Source organism: Chiloscyllium plagiosum, unplaced genomic scaffold, assembly GCF_037043375.1.
Source record: "Chiloscyllium plagiosum isolate Xiang-an unplaced genomic scaffold, Cpla_swu_hap1 HiC_scaffold_24, whole genome shotgun sequence".
In the NCBI taxonomy this organism is placed as follows: domain Eukaryota; kingdom Metazoa; phylum Chordata; class Chondrichthyes; order Orectolobiformes; family Hemiscylliidae; genus Chiloscyllium; species Chiloscyllium plagiosum.
In genome coordinates, this window is record NW_028270162.1 from 48,923,283 (window position 1) to 48,943,924 (window position 20,642).

Sequence of the window (20,642 nt, forward strand, 5' to 3'; positions counted from 1 at the left end):
ACTACAATGGCTTGCCGGCCCAGATCCTGAAAAACCTTTTAGCCATTTGGCAGAGGCTCAGCTTTGTTGTGAGGTTTTGCTAAGGACTGGCCTGGATATGCCTTTGGCCTTCACTTGTGTGGTGTTCCCACTCCAGCTATGCCTGTCTCTTTGTTGGCTACGTGGAACAGTCTATCTTCCACAGTTACACCAGCGTCACTCCCCACCTTTTCCTCCGCAACATTGATGACTGCATCAGCGCCAGCTCATGCTCCCATGGAGGAGGTTGAACAGTTCATCAACTTCACCAACACATTCCACCCCAATCTCAAATTCACCTGGACGATCTCTTACACCTCCCTCCCCTTCCTGGACCTCTCCATCTCCATCAACGATGACTGATTCAACACTGACATTTTCTACAAACCACCAAATCCCACAGCTACCTGGATTACACCTCCTCCCACCCTGCGTCCTGCAAAAATGCTATCCCTATTCTCAATTCCTTCACCACCGTTGCATCTGCTCCCAGGAGGACCAGTTCCACCACAGAACACACCAGATAGCCTCCTTCTTTAAAGGTTGCAATTTCCCTTCCCACATAATTGATGACGCCCTACAGCGCATCTCATCTACGTCCAGCACTTCCGCCCTCGAACCCCACCCTTCCAACTGCAACAAGGACAGAACTCCCCGGTCTTCACCTTCCAACCCACCAACCTCCGTATACATCGCATCATCCTCCCCATTTCTGCTACCTACAAACTGACCCCACCACCAGATATATTTCCCCACTCAACCCCTAACTGCTTTCCGTAAAGACCATTCCCTCCGCGGCTACCTAGTCAGGTCCATGCCCCCTAACAACCCACCCTCACCTCCTGACACCTTCCCCTGCCACTGCTGAAATTGCAAAACCTGCGCCCACACCTCCTGCCTCACTTCCGTCCAAGGCCCCAACGAAGCCTGCACTTCCATACAACATTTACTGTATCTGTTGCTCCCAATGCAGTCTCCTCTACATTCGGGAGACAGGACGCCTACTTACAGAGGGCTTCACAGAACATCTCCGGGACACCCGCATCAATCAATCCCACCGCCCCTTGGGCGAACACTTCAACTCCCCTTCCCACTCTGTTGAGGACACGCAGGTCCTGGGCCTCCTTCATCACCACTCGCTTACCACCCGACACCTGGAGGAAGAACATCTTATCTTCCGCCTTGGGACCCTTCAACCACATGGCATCAATGTGGATTTCACCAGTTTCCTCATTTCCCCTGCCCCTACCTTCCCCCAGTTCCAACCTTCCAGCTTAACACTTCCACCATATCCACTCCATCCTCCTCTCTGACCTATCACCATTACTCCCACCTCCATCCACCTATCAATTCCTGATGAAGGGCTTTTACCCGGAACATTGATTCTCCTGCTCCTCGGATGCTGCCTGACCTGCTGTGCTTTTCCAGCACGACACTCTTGATCTATTCGCCAGTATCTGCAATACTCACTTTCACCTTGGTGTTCCACAAGCTCAGTGATATAGATGAGGCTGTCCACCTCTATTAAGGTGCCCTGTAACTCCCATGCTCCAGTTGCCACATTATCTACAATGCCAGTTGTATTGCCCATTTGAAATCCGTTGGGCTTCAGCTAGTAGATGCATTTATATGGTTATGTCATTAATCTCACATGCCAAATGGTCTCTCAGTATCTCATTCAGAGTTAACCCTGAGGTGGTAACGAGCAGGTTAGGCCAAGGAGAGCCAATGGATGTTATCTGGACTTCAAGGCGGCATTTGACAAGGTGCCACATGGGAGGCTGCTGAGTAAGATAAGGGTCAGTGGTGTTCGAGGCAAGGTGCTAGCATGAATAGATGATTGGTTATCTGGCAGAAAGCAGAGAATGTGGATAAAAGGATCCTTTTCAGGATGGCAGCCAGTGACAAGTGGTGTTCCAGGAGGGCCATTGTTGGTACCACAACTTTTCACTTTATACGTTAACAATCTAGATGAAGGAAATGAGGGCATTCTGGCTAGGTTTGCAGATGATACAAAGATACGTTGAGGGACAGTTAGTATTGAGGAGGCGGGGAGACTGCAGAAGGATTTGGCCAGGTTAGGAGTGGCCAAAGAAGAGGCAGACGGAATACAGCGAGAGAAAGTGTGAGGTCATGCACTTGAATAAGAAGAATAGAGGCATGGTTTAGTTTCAGAATAGGGAGAAAATTCAGAAGTCTGAAATGCAGAGACTTGGGAGTTCTCGTCCAGGATTCTCTCAAGGTAAACATGCAGATTGAGTCAATAGTTAGGTAGGCAATAACAATTATGGCATTATTTTGAGAGGTCTTGGATATAAAAGCAGGGATGTACTTCTGAGGCTCTATAAGGACCTGGTCAGACCACGTTTGGAGCATTGTGCGCAGTTTTGAGCCCCATTTCTCAGGAAGGATGTATTTTCCCCCAGAGCGGGTTCAGAAGAGGTTCACGAGAATGGTCCCAGGAATGAAAAGCTTAACATATGAGGAACATTTGAGGATTCTGGGATGATACTGAATGGAGTTTAGAAGGATTCGGGGGGGGTGGAATCTAATTGAAGTTTACAGAATACTAAATAGTCTGGACAGAGTAGATGTTGGGAAGATGTTTTCAATGATAGGAGAGACTTGGACCCAAGGGCACAGTCTTAAGAGTGAAGGGAAGACCTTTTAGAACAGAGATAAGGAGAAAATCATCAGCCAGAGAGTGGTGGATCTATGGAATTCACTGCCACAAAAGGCTATGGAGGCCAGGTCTTTGACTATATTTAAGAAGGAAATGGATAGGTTCTTAATTGTCATAGGGATCAAGGGTTACAGGGAGAAAGCGGTAGAATGAGAAACTTATCAGCCATGACTGAATAGCAGGGCAGACTTGATGGGCTGAATGGCCTAATTTCTGCTTCTATGTCTTATAATCTAACTCAAAGTGGCATGCCTCTGTCAGCTGTCCTCTCCTTGTCAAAAAACCTGGCTCAGATTCCCCTGTTTCTCGAACAGCCAAATAAAACCGATGGTTTCTCAGAATGAGAGGAGGTTCGGTGTCATAATACTCCTTAACCAAATCAGTCAACCCTCAGAAAGTTTTAGTATCTGGTGCCTCTGGGAAAGTTAAGCCACTAATAACCAAAAATGCTGTGGGTCTGCAAACAGTAAGAAATATTACACGTTGTTTTTCATCTGACCTCATGTCATTTGCCTGAAAAAATATTGCATTCTTTCCAAATACTTGGCCCAGTCTTCGACAACAGGATCAATTGAGTCAAGCTTCCCAAATATAGGCATGATGCCAGAAATGTTTACCCAATTCAAAGGCGACTGTTGTGAGTGAATGTTCTTCAGGCACGTACTGTTTTCTCCCGTCGCCACTGAAATAACTGCACAGAGGCCAGTATCCCATCACCACGTTACCCTTTATTTACATATGCACAGCACACTGACTGTACCAACGAGCTTAGAATCAGTCCCTGAAGTGAGGAGACTCTGTTTATATCCATCAGCCAGGACTCCCTGGTTGACTGAGATCTTTAATTGCGGTTGTTAACCTGGGCCAATAATATCCACCTGGTTTCAATCACTACAGTAGCACAATTTAAACTGAAGAAAAAATATATGGTAATTGTTGGAGTACTGGAGTGGTTTAGAAACTTGATTTTCCATGCACACCCACTACTATTCGTGCAGTGATTTATGCAATGGCTACCAGCTAAATGCGTCCATTATGCTTAAAATATGAAAACATTACAAATAAGGGCAGGCATAGGCCAACCATACATCACTTTGAGTTTGCTTAGCCATTCAATTAGATCATGAATAATTTTGTTCAAACCACAATTCTACTTTCTCATATAATCTCAATATCCCAAAGTTCAGTCCATGCTTAAAAATCTATCATTCATGAACATTATCAAAATGAGCATTCACAACCCCTTGTAGCAAACAATTCTAAAGATTCTTAATTCTCCAAATGAAAGAGCTTCGCATCTCGATCTAAAATTCTTGATTCCAATCGTGGAGCACATCTGGGTGGGAAAATTCTGCAGTGGGAAACTTCACTCTACCATAACTGGTCTGTTTAATCATGTTATATATTTCAATGTGACCACCTGTCCTATCCACCTCACCAAGAAATATAGGGTAAATTCTATTCAATCTTTCCTCAAAAGGATATCCTGCTCAGCCCTGGAGTCAATTTAATTAACTATAGTTGCACCTTTTCTGAGAGAGACCATAGCTGTGCTCGGCATTTCAAAAGGACTGGCAGAAGGAAAAGGTGGTGGATTAGCAATATTGTTATAGGATGAATAAATATCATGAACCAGAAGATAAAGAATTCATATGGGTGGAGCTAAGAAATAAAAAGGGAAAGATAACACTGTAGGTCCTCTAACACTAGCTATACAGCGAGATAGAGAATAAATCAGGAGATAATGAGGGCATGCAACAAGACAGTACGTTATTCACGAGTGTCTTTAATCTTCATGTAAATTAGGTTAGGCAGATTGGTAGAAGGAGCCAGAGGAAAAATTTATACAGTGCATTTGAGGCAGTCTTCTAGAACAATAATGTTATGGATCCAACCAGAGATGAGGCAATTTTGGATCAGATGATTTGTAATGAGGCATGTTTCATAAATGATATCAGAGTAAAAAAAAAACAAAATCCCTGTGAAACTGTGGCCATAGCATTCTGAAATTTAACATTCAGTTTTGGGGGGGGGGGGGGAGCAAAAACTTGAGTTGGAAATAGTTGTTCTCAGTTTAAAGGGCAAAGACAAAGGAATGAGGACAGAGCTGATTGTAATGGACTAGGAAACAGGTTTAGCAACAAAGACAGTTAATACGAATGTTTAAGAAAATAATTCATGGCTCACAGCAAAGACACATTCCAGTGAAGAAGAAAGGTTCCGAGAAGGGGACACACCAATCATAAACAAATAACATCAAACTGAAAGAAAAATGTGACAATTTAGCAAAGAATAGTGGTAAGCAAGAACATTTGTAAGGTTTTAAAACCAACAAAAGACAACAAAAAAGTTAAAATGTTGGAGAAAATAAAATTTGAGGGCAAGAGTACAAGTAATATCAAGACAGACATCAAGAGCTTCTTTAGATATATGCAAAGGAAGACAGAAATCATGGGGTGGCACAGTAGCTCAGTGGTTAGCACTGCTGCTTCACAGCGCCAGGGACTCTGGTTGAATTCCCAACTCGGGAGACCGTCTGTGTGGAGTTTGCACATTCTCCCTGTGTCTGCATGGGTTTCCTCCGAGTGCTCCGGTTTCCTCCCACAGTCCAAAGATGTGCAGGTTAGGTGAATTGGCCATGCTAAATTGCCCGTAGTGTCAGGTGCATTAGTCAGGGGTGAATGTCGGGGAATGGGTCTGGGTGGGTTGCTCTTCGGAGGGTCGGTATGGACTTGTTGGGCTGAAGGGCCTGTTTCCACACTGTAGGGAATCTAATCTAATCAAAACATGGGCATCTTAGAGAAGGAAGCTGATGAAATAATAAAGGGGAACCAGGAAATGGCAGAGCAGTTTAATAGATTCACAGTAGAAGACACTATTAACATTCCAAAATTATTAAAGAATCAAGGGGCAAATACATGATAGGAAATACATACAATAACGTCATTAGAGAAAGACTGTTAGGGAGATTAGTGAACTGAAAGGTTGATAGGTCCCCTGGATCTGATGGGATGCATTCTAGGATATTAAAGTAAGTAGCTACAGAGATTAGATTAGATTAGATTAGATTAGATTACTTACAGTGTGGAAACAAGCCCTTTGGCCCAACAAGTCCACACCGACCCACCGAAGCGCAACCCACCCATACCCCTACTTTACCCCTTATCTAACACTATGGGCAATTTAGCATGGCCAATTCACCTGACCTGCACATCTTTGGACTGTGGGAGGAAACCGGAGCACCCGGAGGAAACCCACGCAGATATGGGGAGAATGTGCAAACTCCACACAGTCAGTTGCCTGAGGCGGGAATTGAACCTGGGTCTCTGGCGCTGTGAGGCAGCAGTGCTAACCACTGTGCCACCGTGCCGCCCACCAGATAGTGTATAACTGGTAGTTATTTTCAAAACTCACTGGTAGTTAACTTCAAGGAATACTTAGATTCTGGAAAAATCTCAGAGGACTGGAAAACTGTCAATGTTACACCTTCATTTAAAACGGGAAAGACAGAAAATATGCAGGTAACTGTACGCCAGTTAGCTTAGTATCGCTTAATGGGAAAATGCAAGAGTCCATTATAAAGGGATTTAACAGCAGAGTGCACAATGCGATTAAGCAAAATTAGCATGGCTTCATGAAGGGCAAATCATGCCTGAAAAATTTATTAAAATTCTTTGAAGAGGTAAAAAGCAGGATAGATAATATGGAAGCTGCAGATGGATACATTTGGATTTTAAGAAGGCATTTCATACAGTATCACATATTAAGTTACTTAATGAGATAAGAGTTGGCACAGTAGACCCATAGTCCTTTCCTGAAGAAGGGCTTATGCCCAAAACGTTGATTCTCCTGTTCCCTGGATGCTGCCTGACCTGCTGCGCTTTTCCAGCAACACATTTTCAGCTCTGATCTCCAGCATCTGCAGACCTCACTTTCTCCACAGTAGACCCATAGCATATCAGCATGGATAGAGAATTGGTTAACTATTGGAATCAGATTTGGGATAAAGGGAGCATTTTCAGGATGGCAATCTATGCCATAGGAATCAGTTCTGGGGCCACAATTATTTACAATATATACTAATAACTTGGATGAAGAAAGTGAAGGTACTATCATCAAGCTTGCAGATAACAAAATAGGTGAGAAGGTAAACGATGAGAATGACAGAGTCTGCAGAGGGATATAGACAAGTTAAGCCAATGGGCAAAAGCTTTGCAGATGGAATACAATGTGAAAGAAATAAGAGGTTATGTACTTTGGAGGAAGGAATAGAGGAGGTGAATCTTACTTAAATGGAGAAAGACATCAAAAAACTGTTGAGCAGAAGGATTTTGGAATTTAGTGGATAAAAAGGAAGGCAAATGGAATATTGGTCTTTATTTCAAAGGGAATCGAGTATAAAATGTAGGGATTCTTACTAAACATATTATAAAGGCACTACTCAGACCACAGCTGCAATACTGCAATTACATTTGTTTCCCTTGTCGAAACAAAGATATACTGTCATTAGTGGCAGTGCAGAGAAGGTTTACTTGGCTGGTACCAGGTACGGACGGACTGTCTTATGAGGACACATAGACTGGGCCTGTTCTCACTGGAATACAGAAGGCAACCTTATTGAAATGTGTAAGATTCTTAGAAAAATTGACAGATATAGAATGGTTGTTTCCCCTTGTGAGAGAGTCTCGGTCCAGAGGGCATAATCTCAGAATAAGGGTCATACATTTAAGACAGATGAAGAGAAATTTGATGTCTCAGAGGGTCGTGAATCTATGGGTTTCTTCACCATAGATGGCTCAACACTGGGTCATTAAGTATATTCAAGACTGAGACAGGCAGATTTTTATCAGCCAGGGTATCAAGGGGTATAGGGAAAATGCAGACAAGTGGAGTTGAGGATTATCAGATCAGCCATGATCTCATGGAATACAGGAGCTGACTTGAAGGACTGATGAACCTACTTTTGCTCCTGCATCTTATACTTCTCTCATGTGGTCTCAGTGTAGCTGTATATAAAATTGCTGCCAAATATTCTTGTTCTGGTATTCCAACTGCCTAACAATAGAAGGTTAATGTCTGCCTTTCTATCTCGTGGCTATGCATTGACATTAACTTTCAAAGATACCCATGTCAGTCTACATTCTAACATTTACTTGTATTTCATCTTTTAAAAGGAATACTGCCAAAGATCATTTTATATTGCCCCACCATAACACTCCAGTCATCTTCTTGCCCTCACTTAGTTGTATATATTCTTTGCAGCTTCTTTTCATGCTTCCAACTGCTTACTTATCCCAACTAGCTTTGTATTGTCTGCCAAAATATAACCCTTACATTCCTGCCTCCTGTTTTCTCTCTGTTAACAAAACCTCAATCCAAAGATATAAGGCTGAAACAGTAACGTACCTGTTTGAAGCAATTGTGTGCATATTAACTAAGAACAAGGTAAAATTTGGCTGTAATGCTGCCCAGAATTACATGTGCCAAGCTTTATTGAGAATGTACAACCACAAAGGAGGGCTATTTTGGGTTAAGTGGTTGAATACACTCATCAGCATATGGTCAGTTAATAAGTGAGAAATTAGTTTGGTGAAAAATATTTTAGAAATGGAAATAAGTTGATCTTGTCGGACATTCACGGTCTCAAATTACTGAATATTTTGCCAAGGACAATTTAGTGGACACTAGCAGCCTTCTATGCGCAGACTTTATATAATCAAGGTAGCCAGCTTTTGCCACTGTTTTTTTTGATGCTTCTCCACCTACTCACCAGATAGATATAGGCCTTGTCCTGAAATATATATTGTAATAATGGCAGCCAGGGACTGGTGCTGCGTGACAGGATACTGCATTCCTCCTCAAAAAACACCACCTGTCGACAAAGAAAAAATATCTAAGAGTGGGATGGGTAAAGCTTGGAAAGAGAAACAAAGCTGAGTCAATTCTAAACCATATATATATATATAAAATACATCAATAAACACAGATGTGTTATTGAAACCATACACTGCTAAAATAAAATCAGTACTTTATATACAGCATATATAATGCCCTAAGTAACTTTCAGAGTGCATAATTTATTTGCTTCTCTTTTAAACCGTGAAGCTTAAGTTCCTCATTTCTGTATTTTTACTTTTAACCTCTTCATGTAAGAAACCTCTTGGGATTGATACAGAAGCTATTCCATTTCAGAATCCTGGTGATTTTTGATAATCGTGAAGAAGCTAGTGTCAAAGATCATTTTATATTTCCCTACATTCTACTCCAATGGTAACCTTCTTGCCCTCTCATTTAGTTGGTACATATTCCTTTCAACTTCTTTTCATGCTGCTGACTGCCAACTTTCCAAACCAGCTAGAGTAACAATCCATTCACTGTTCACACATTCGAAATTTCAATGCCCCTTAATACCCGGACTAAGTGGGTTTGTCACATCGACCAAAACAGCACCCTCTGAAGCTTGGACAATACTTCCCAATCTACTGGGCCAACAATCAATCAGGTTGCACCAGCAATTTGCAAATGCCACCATCAGCTTTACATTTCTTCTGTTTTAAAGGCTCCCCTCTGTGTAATTGCTCAAAAGGCTTCTTCAGACAAGGTAATGGGGAAAGGAAGGCAAGAATACTTTCCTATTTCATGCTTGCCAGATTTAACTCCATGCAGAGGGATTGGGCAGGTAAGGTCCAATACCAACCAAGAAGAACAATTTTGAAACACAGATCAGTAAGCCAGATAATTCTGTGGTATTTTGGTTTAAAATCATAACAGTAGGGCAGTTGCTTCAAGCATGGAAAGCCTCGAGTGTGCATGCACTCAAAGCCCTGTATCCATAGTGACAGCATCATACGACAACCATTCGCCCAGCGCAATCAGTAAATATTTCCTAATATTTACAACAGGCATTTCGCCCATCATAAAAGAGAAGCTCCTAGTTAAAAAATCTAATAACAATATACTTTCATGTTACCTCTCCTCTTATCTCTGATACAGTACTGAATATATCAGCTCCAATTATGATTCAGAAGGTAACTCCTTCACAGTTATATAAATTTGAAATTAATATGGAAAACTAAATATTGAAATAAAACAGTGTTTGAGAGTCAAGAGTCTGACAGTGGGACACATTGCTACGTAGTTTGTCACCAGAAATGGAAATTTTACACAGAATTCAGCATTTGGAGGAGCAGAAAAACAAAGATCAATTTAGAAACCAAGATTATGACGGAGTAATCTGCCCTATCTCTGACCAGTGGTTCATCTGCCAGAGACAGTGTGTTTTTCTAAGCTAGAACATTCCACAGCAAATAAATCTCTCACAGTTAAGTTGGATAAAAAAGAAATTTTGAGCAATGACAACAATAAAGTGAGCTTTGACAATCAAGCTGTCCCCACAGAGTAAGCCAAGGATATGAACTAACCAAATCTCTTCAAAGGAGAGTTGGGATCGCATACACTGAATGGAACATCTTTAAAGGAGCAATACATGAAAACTTGAAACAACTTCAGACTGTATGAAGTTTAAATTTCTTCGAACAAAAGAAAGATGTTGACTTTTTCCAGTAATCAATTAAGCATGATTACAACTGAACAATATTAAACATTCAGCCAACCTCTAAGACCCACAGTGGCCATTCTATTACGAAAGGCTGCTAAGACACCCCTAAATCTACACGACAGATATCATCTTACGTTATCCTGTCCGATCAGTGCTTGCTTATTCATCACTTTCATTGCATAAACATCGTTGGTGGCTTTCTCACGTACAACCTGCACTTCTGCAAACATACCACGACCAATCACACTTTGCACTTCGAAATCATCGGCACAGGGTTGCAACTCCCTCATTTCAGTCAAGATATCTCTGTCTGTAGACAAAAAAGACACTTTGAATCAATGCAAAAAAATCGCCCATATTTAATCTAATACAAAATTGGCACTTAAAATGTTACCTGGGCTGAGCATTGTTGAATTGTTTGTTATTATATTATCTGCATGATTCACCGAACTGCAGCTCTCCATATAGGGCAAACAGGAGTTCAGAATTTTAGCAGTGATAAAGGATGGTTCGGCTCTGAAACAGGAGATACACGAAAGGGGAAGTCTCTCTTTCTCTTTCTCGAACACACTGTCTCTTGCTGCTGGATCACTTGCCTGTGTGGGTGAGTGAGAGAGAGAACACCCACTCACTTAGGTTCCAGCACATTCTATTTGATCTCTCATTGGTTCCACTGCATCCTCATGTCTTGCTTAAAGACAGCAGACACTAGTGACCTTCTGGCCCAATACCAACCAACATAATTAAGCTTTAAATTGTTTTCATCTACTGTTAATTTGTGCTCAGATTATACCTTAGTATTCATCAATATTAGTCAAAGAATTCCTCGTGCAAGGAGGATGGGAACAGAATAAGAGAATTGAGATGTTGTACACACAACCCAGCCTGAAGGGGCTGGGGTAATTTTCTCCATGACAGGATAATCTCTGTCAGGTTTCTTCTGGGTGTAAGATTAAGTGAGAGCTTAATTGAATAAACAGAAAAATTCTACTTGAGTGTTTCAAGATTAAAGTCATAAATACAACACAGACACAAATAAATCCAGTCAGAGATTCAGGAAAATGTATTATCCAGAAGGGTATAAAATGTAGAAATACAATAGAAAGTTGAGAAGACTTGCAGAGATCCATTAAAACAAGCAGCGAGGTAGGAATGCAAAAGAGAAAAGAATAGAAGTAAATGCTTATTGTTTACATGATTGTTATTTATTCAGAGGCTGTGGGCTTTATTGACTGGGCCAGCATTTATTGTGTATTCCTGGTTCCCCTTGAGAAGTTGTCAGTGAGCTGCCTTCTTGAACCTCTGCAGTCCACTTGGTGTAGCTAAATATACAATGCCTTTATGGAAGGAGCTTCAGAATCCTGACCAAGTGACCTGAGGGAATGGCAATATGTTTCCAAGTCTGGATGATGAGTGAAGAAGAACTTGCAGGTGATTTTTCCATGTATCTACTGCCCTTGTTCCAGTGTGGTCGTGGGTTTGGAAAGTACTAAAGAGCCTTGGTGAATTTCTGCAATGCATCTTGTAAATGGTACAAACTGCTGCCACTTTGCATCATTGTAGGAGGGAATGAATGTGGATATTGTGCCAATCAAGCTGGCTGCGTTGTCCTAGATCATGTCGAGCTTCTCAGTATTGAAGGAACTGCACTCATCCAGACATGTGGGTGATATGCCATCACACTCTGACTTGTCCTTTGTAGATATCTCCTAAAACCATGTTGACTAAGGAACTGAATTGCTCATTGCAGGATTTCTAGCCTCTGACCTGTTCTTGTAGTTACAGTATGATATGGCTAGTCCAGTTCAGTTTCTGATCAATGGTAACCTGCAGATGTTGACACAGGGGGATTCAGTGATGGTAATGCAAAGGCTGATGGTTAGATTAAAATGGTATTGAACACTATATCATCATTAGCAAACTTCTCCATGGTTTTGATGCATTTTGGGAGGTCAAATGCAAGAGGGAAATATACAGTAAATGGCAAGACCCTCAGGAGATTTGATATACAGAGGGATCTTGGAGTCCAAATCTATAGCTCCCTGAAAATGGCAACACAAGTGGAAAAGGTGGTAAAGAAGGCATAGGGCATTCAGTATAAAAGTTGCAATTGAATAAAACTTCAGTTAGGCCACATTTGGAATATTGTGTGTAGCTCTGGTTGCCACAATATAGGAAGGACGTTGAAGCTTTGCAGAGGACTCAAAATGGGTTCACCAGGAAGTTGCCTGGACTGGAGTGTATTAGCTATAAGGAGAGGTAGGACAAACTTCGACTGTTTTCACTAGGGTGTCAGAGACAGAGAGGCGACCTGATAGAAGTATATAAAATTATAAGAGGCATGGATAGAGTGCATAGTCAGAGTGTTTTTCACATATGGAAATGTCAAATACGAGGAGGCACAGGTCAAAAGGAGGTAAGTTTAAAAAGAGATGTGCAAGGCAAGTTTTTGTTTAAAAAGACAACATAGAGAGTACAGGTGTCTGGAACACGCATCCAGGGAAGTTGGTAGAAGTGGATGCGATTGCAATGTTTAAAAGACATTTGGACAGACACAAACAAGCAGGAAATGGAGCAATACAGACTATGTGCAGTCAGATGGGAGTAGTTTAAAATGGCATCATGGCCAGCAGAGACATGGTGAGTCTAGGGGCTGAGTGCCATCTTGAGGAACTCCTGCAAAGATGTCTTAGAGCTGAGATGATTGACCTTTTTTTTTGTGCCAGGTATGACTCCAGGCAGCAGGGAGTTTTACCCCTCCTTCCCTCGATTCCCATAGACTGCAATTTTGTTTGGGCTTCTTAGTGTCACGCTCGGACAACTGCAGCTTTGACATCAAAGATGCTCACTTTCACCTCACCTTTCAAATTCAGCTCTTTGATTCGTGTTTAAATAAAGGCTGCAATGAAGTCAGGAGCTGAGTGGCACTGCCGGAACCCAAATCGGCATCAATAAACACACTACTGTTAAGCAAATGCTCCTTTATAGCAATGCTAATAACTTCTATCACTTTAACAGAGATCAAGAGCAGACTGGTAATAGGCCAGGCTGAATTTTCCTGCTTAATCTGCGTAGGACCCACCCAGGCAACTTTCCACATGCTCAGACAGATGGCAGCATACTGAAACAGCTTTGCTCGGGGCACAGCAATTCCTGGAACACATTGCAGAAATGTGGTCAGGCCCAGAGCTTATGCAGTATCTAATGCCTCTAGCCATTTCTTGATATCATGTGGAATGAATCAAATTCGCACTGTTAGATTAAGAGAGGGGCGGGCGGAGGCTCATGCAGACCATAAACAAACAAACCATTAACTAGACGGACCAAATGCCTTCCTTCTACAGTCTACTCTAATTAATTTGATGTGGACAACAATGCAAAAAAAAAAATCAGGAAGAGTCTGAATTTCAAAAGTGGTGTTGGGTGGGGGAGGTGGAGAATGGTGAGGACTTTGGTTTTAGCGTCAGTTAAGGAACAGCATAGGCTATTGCATATTGCCATTAACCAGCTTCCCTAATTTGTCTTTTTATGGCATCTTTTTATGGCATTGAACTGAAAATATACAGTTTGGAGAACAAACATTTGGTTGCCTTCCCTTCCTTGTATCAGAATTGAAGACAGATATATCACATACAGTATGCCATATCTTAAAGCAAAGGTCAGTGGGTTTTCTCTGTTTCACATTAACCTGGATGCACCTTAATAAAGGCAGCTGCAAGAGGTCCATGAATGTGAATCTCTCTCTCTCTACAAAATAACTAATTACAAGGTAAATTTCAGTACAAGTTTCATTTAACGCAACAGAAAAACGTTAGACATTCTAAAGAGTCATCATAACGCAACTCCTATTTGTTGTACTTGGCCAAAAAACACTGAAATGCACTTTGTATACATTCTAAAACATAGGAAAGAGGAGGGAACAGCTCGAGAGACAGCACTACACAAATGCATGAATAACTGCTTACCATAGATCAGCACAAAAAGAAACACAAATCTTACAGACCAATTATAATCTTATGATGAAGTACTCACACTTTTTCACGAAGTTGGCAACATGTTTAACCTTCAACAGTTCAGGATTATTACATTCATTAAAGAGGACGAAAATTGCATCAAGAAGTCCTTCTCTAGTCAATAAGCAGCAAGAATGCTGCTGTATTCGACCTGGAAATGAAGTTTTTCCCTGTTGACAAATTGAAATGAAATTTGGTGAATCCCCAACAGATTATCCATGTTATATGGCCTGAAAACAAGGCTAACACTTATGTAGCATCTATAATGTGTTGAAATGTCCCAAAGTTCACAAAATAACTGTCACATGAGATCAAACATAATACACATAAGAAAACGATCTAAGTAAGTGGCTAGAGAATTAAATTTTTACTGGGGGTCCAAAGAATTCAATCCAACCAATATTTAGTTAGAGGAAACCTCTGTTCAGAATAAGGAGACAGCCAATAATAAGCTCTTAGAGGACTCCAAACCAACATCTGGGCAGAGAAAAGAAAAACCATTTTGAGTGATGCTATAGCCAGAACTGAATACGTGAGAATAAATCCAAAGTGGTTGGCCTCATATTTAAGATTAGAGATTAGATTAGATTCCCTACAGTATGGAAACAGGCCCTATGGCCCAACAAGTATACACCGACCCGCCAAAATGTAACCCAACCTGGCCCTTTTCCCTTCCCTATATTTACTCCTAACTAATGGACCTAACACTATGGGCAATTTAGTATGGCCAATTCACCTGACCTGCACATCTTTGGATCGTGGGAGGAAACCAGAGCACCCGGAGGAAACACACGCAGACACGGGGAGAATGTCTGTGTGGAGTTTACGCAGTCGCCCGAGTTGGGAATCGAACCCGGGTCCCTGGTGCTGTGAGGCAGCAGTGCTAACCACTGAGCCACCCATTGAAAGCCATCTGCCACAGTTTAGCCCATTTATTTAATCTAATCATATCTTAGCAATTGAATATTTCCATCTACAATGCTTACAAACAACTGGTCATTGTGTCAACAAGATTGGATATTTATATTTTTATTCCATTTACTAAGTAATTAACTAAGTACAACAAATGGTTGAAAGCCAACATAGAACCTTTCAGAGCACCATTAGTTACATCCTGCCAGTAGAATACCTGGAGCTGGGGGCCATTTATTAGCTTGTGTAGAGGATTGGCTAACCAACAGAAAACAGATAGTCAGAATAAATGCGTCTTTTTTGATCGGCAAGAAGTAACTAGTAGGGTGTCACAGGGTTTTAGTCCTTGGACTTCAACTATATCTAATGTCTTGGATACAGGGATGGAAGATACTATAGTCAAATTTGTAGATGACATTAAAATAGGTGGGACATTAAGCCTCAATAAAGAAATAACAAATTTCAGGGTGTTTTGGAAAGATCTGGGTTTCCTTATGCATGAATCACAGCAAACTAGTATACAGATACAGCAATCAGAATTTTGACATTTATTGCTGAAGGAAAAGAATATTGAAGTGGGGAAGGTTGTTGTAACTGTACAAGGTCTCAGTGAAACTACACCTGGAGTACTGCAGTTTTGGTTTTCTTACATGAGGAGGGATGTAATTGCACAAAAGGCAGTTCAAATGAGATACACTTGATTGATTTAGAGGTGAGAGGCTTGTCTTGTGAAGAGAGTCTGAGCAGTTTTGGCCAAGACTTGCTAGAATCTTCGAAGAATGGGAGGAGATCTAATTGAGATAGAAAAGACACTAAAGGAGATTAACAATGCTGATGTACAGCAAGTGGGTCCTCTTATGGGGCAATCTCGAAGGAGAGGTAATGGCTTTGGGATATGAATAGCATATTTAAAACAGATGAGAAGAAATTACTTCCCTCAAAATACAACCACAAGACACAAGAGCAGAAATTAGACCATTCAGCTCATCGAGTCTGCTCTGCCATTCGATCATGGCTGATAAGTTTCTCAACCCCATTCTCCCACTTTCTCCCCGTAACCCATGATACCCTTGACAATCAAGAACCTATCTATCTCAGTCTCAGCTACACTCAATGACCTGGCCTCCACAGTCTTTTCTGGTAATGAATTCCATAGATTCACCACTCCCTGACTGAAGAAGTTTTTCCCTATCTCCACTCTAAAACTACTCTAAGACTGTGCCCACAGATCCTAGTCTCTCCTACCAATAGGTACTCCTATTATTGTTCACAACATCCACTCTATCCAGGCCATTCGGTATTCTGTAAGTTTCAATTAGATCCCCCCTCATCTTCTAAACTCGATCAAGCATAGCCCCACAGTCCTCAAACGTTCCTCATATGTTAAGCTTTTCATTCCTGGGACCATTCTAGTGAACCTCCTTTGAGGATCAGTCCATCCTTCCTGAGAAATGGGGCCCAAAACCACACACGATACTCCAAATGTGGTCTGACCAGAGCCTTTAGAGCATCAGAAGTACATTCCTGCTTTTATATTATATACTACTGACTCAGCCTGCCAGTTTACCTTGAGAGAATCCTGGACGAAAACTCCAAAGTCTCTTTGCACTTCAAACTTCAGAAATTTTCTCCCCATTTAGAAAATAGCCTATGCTTCCATTTTTCCGACCAAAGGGCATGATCTCACACTGTATTCCATCTGCCACTTCTTTGCCCACTCTCCTAACCTATACAAATCCTTCGGCAGCCTCCCTGCTTCCTCAATCCTACCTGTCCCTCTATCTATCTTTGTATCATCTGCAAACTTAGCCAGAATACCCTCAGTTTCTTCATCTGAAAATATTCTGAATCTGTGGCATTCACAACCCCAGAGTGTGGTGGATACCAGGACATTGAGTAAATTTGAAGAGATAAACAGAATTTTAATTAGGAAATGATTGAAGGGTTACGGGAAGCAGGCAAGAAAAGTGGAGTTGAGGCCATAACAAAATCAATCAGGATTATATTGAATGACAAATCAGGCAGAAACAGTGGTGAATTGCCTACTCCTGCTCTTAGTTCTCATGCCCAAATTGTTGATTTTTTGTCTCCTGTCGGTTAATTTCATAACCAGGTGAATAACTTTTCTTCAAGTCCACAAGCATAAACTTTACCTATCAGTTCTTACGAGGGACTTTATCAAAAGCCTTATCAGAGTCAATATTCCCACTGGAGATTTTGATAATGCTTTTTAAAAAGCAATCTTTTAAAATATATTAAATCTCTTTCCTCAATTCCTTTTCGTTTAAACCTCTCTTCACTTTCTCTATTAAATACTCTAACTTTAACATCCCAATATGCACTCTTGCATGGATAAGACACAATACGAAATGTATTTCTAATTACTTCAAATACAGTGCAAGAGTCCAGAGAAAACTGTGGACGAACGCTGCTTACACATCTTAACGATAGAATCTGTGCCAAATAGTTTAGCATAAAGTTTCAAACTAAGATAAAAAGAATAAAATGACTGTGTAGAGTGTCTTTCACAACTCATGAAATAGTAGCATAACAAAGTGATTTATTCAATTAAACATAGATTTTTCCCCCCTCATGCAGCAGTATCTGGTCCAGGAATTCTGTGGTGCAGCACCCACAGTACTTCCAGTTTTCAAAAGAATCCATGGTGGCTCCAGTTTTCCAAATAAGACGCATTTATATTTCCTTGCATTTAACTGCTGTAAAGTCAGTTTAAAGCACAGCAAGCAGAGCAGGATTTGATGGATGTTGACAAAGAAGCACCAGTTGTCAACAAACTGACAGAAGAGATTGTGCAAATGAGATTGCACTTTGAAAGCAAAAAAGAAGAAACCAGTGACATTGAAGATGAAATCTTTTACATCGACCTTGGAGGAGGAACAGTGAATGTTAGCATCGCTGACATTGCAGTATTCCCTCATCAGATGGTAGTAAGCAGGGATTTCCTTGTCCATGTTTGACCCCAAGCTATGAGACCTCGTGGGGTCCAGAGTCAACATTGATTTTTCCCAAGACAAACGCTCACAACTCTATACCACTTTCCACTGGTATGGATGCAATTCCAGAATGGTGATGAAGGAGTCTGAAACATTGGTTGCACATAATAATTCAGTAAGTTCAAATGATTGTTTTACAAGTCCAAGTAACAGCTGGTTGTAAAGAGGGCAGATATGGTGTGTCATTGACAGCGCGAGGCCAATGGTTCAGACATTTTGTCTTATTCAACTTTCAATTATTTGATCCAACTGAGCAGCTTACAAGCCATTTCAGAGGGTTGTCATGACACTTTGAATCAAGTCATAAGTCTTGATTATAGGTTATACCAGGAAAGGGTAGCAGATTCCCTTCCCTATTAGGACGCCAGTGGGTTGGATAGATTTTTCCTGACCACCCAATACATTAATGTTCAAAGGTCATCACTAACAGAAGTAGCTTTTAATTTTCTAGATTTTTATTAACATTAAGCTGCCTTAGTGGGATTTGAATACAAGTTCCTATAGCATTATCGTAAGCCTCAAAATCACTTCTTCAGTTACATGACCACTAAACCACTGTCCAATGTAGGGGAGCTCTCTGACATAATGTACACTATTCAACTTATTGAATTAGAGGTTTAACCTTCACTCAAGCCACATGATGGCGACCCATACTTAAGATAGTCAATATGAGGGAACAAAGGCTCCTCACAAAGGGCAATGAAAAAGAAAACATTCTATTTCCAGGATAAACATTTCTACTTCAAAGAAATTCAGAAAAAACAGAGTGCATTCTGCAGCATTATTACCAGAAATAAAACTTTTTAAAATGCTACGACAGTAATGCTGACTCACAATAAAGAAATTTAGAGAAGAGCTACATTAACAAATGCCACACAAAGCTAAGAAGTATCTAAATATCGAAATAACGCGAACATGTATTTTTATCTTAAGTAAAAATAAGGAAGGTTTCTAAAATTTGTATTAAGAAACTCCAATCACCACCACCGTGCGTGCCCCCGCCCCCCACCACAGTTACCCAGTGTAGGTGAGCAGAATCAATTAATTTAAGGATAGGTTTAAAAAAAAGAGGATCTGTGCAAAATCCAAAACTTAGTCTGCAGTCCAATAATAATAGGGTGAAAAAATGTCTGCTATCAGTGATGAATACCTGGAACATTTTCTCCGGCAAGTGCTCAATACCTCAACTTTCATCTGGTATCACAACTTGTCTGGCCATTTTTCTGCATATTGTTTTTATATAAATTTTAAATCCCTGTGTTCCCTTTAATATTGACAGGAACATTTTAAATTCTAACTACCCCAAGAACTTCACTAGTTTTTTGACACAAAGCCCCAGAACATCAAACTGTCTCTACTTCTGTATCATCTAAAATTCACAGTGACGTCACTGGGTGATTAGTGTTTATTGAATAAACAATCACTTACACCAGAAAGCACACAATTACAGAAGCTGTGTTATTTGACTCAAGACAACATTCAATTAGGTCAGTACAGTTTTGAGACATCAGAGAGTCACAAAAGACACTACATAAATGCAAGACTTTTTTTAAAAAAAAAACAATGTTAATCTCTTATCCACAACAATTAATATTTGTACATCAATCTTCCTGTGTCTTATGTCTGACTGACATGAGTAACTGCATTCAATCTGTCTTGGCAAGCTTTAGGTCTTCAGTATCAAAACATCACTAACCTGGAAAAATAAATTCATTCTGGAACACCGATTGGTGATTGGTTCACCTGGTCCAATGTCCATAAGGCAACGACCGCCAAATTTAAACTTCAACATTGCTCTCAGTTTTACTAAAGAGAAAAGAAAAAGATAATTTTTGAAAACAAAAATTGGAGCTAAAAAATATTCCTTTTCCTCACACATTTCTCCCCTGTAGAAATCAAAACAACAAAACTAAATGAAACAGTCCTCATAACAACATTCCTTAATAGCAAACTCAAGCACTTCTATGTTTAGTGTATCATCTATTAAAGACATTAAAACTAGCTCCACTTTGTCCCACTGAGAACTCTGGAGTCAGACATATTATGAGCTAGATTCAGATTAAAGATTCCACTTTTCCCATTTAAAATATAAACCTCTCAATTGCACAATTCTCTCAATGCAAAGAAGCATCATCCTCAATTATGTGCATAAGTCTCTAGAGAGGAAATTGAATCCACTGCTTTCGCGTTCAGATGCTCCGAGCCGAGGTCGACACCAAGTGGCAAGAAAGAATGTTCTAATCCAAGGATGTAAATATTGTTTTTTAAAAAATTGCTCAAACTATTAAAATTATAACAACATTATATATATATATGTTTAATTCTGAAGTGAGTTTGTTGCAAATTGGATAAATGTTTGAAATTGAAACTGGCTGGTAAATATGGAAGTTGTAACTCCTTTTTAAAGTGGCTGGCAATGATAAGATATCCTCAATTAATTGCCA

At 40.5% G+C, this 20,642-nt stretch overlaps 1 protein-coding gene across 6 annotated transcripts in view; it reads right to left on the reverse strand.

Annotated features, from left to right (window-relative positions):
- Window positions 1-20,642, reverse strand: part of LOC122562422 (citron Rho-interacting kinase) — a 221,739-nt gene that overhangs the window by 196,595 nt on the left and 4,502 nt on the right. For all 6 annotated transcript variants that reach the window (XM_088000150.1, XM_088000147.1, XM_088000146.1 and 3 more), the window contains exons 2-5: window positions 19,895-20,004; window positions 14,292-14,442; window positions 10,394-10,569; window positions 8,472-8,573 (exon numbers count right to left, since the gene is read on the reverse strand). In XM_088000150.1, coding sequence (XP_087856276.1) covers window positions 8,472-8,573; window positions 10,394-10,569; window positions 14,292-14,442; window positions 19,895-19,990 — 525 coding nt within the window. In that variant the 5' untranslated portion in view covers window positions 19,991-20,004. The remainder of the gene's footprint in view (window positions 1-8,471; window positions 8,574-10,393; window positions 10,570-14,291; window positions 14,443-19,894; window positions 20,005-20,642) is intronic.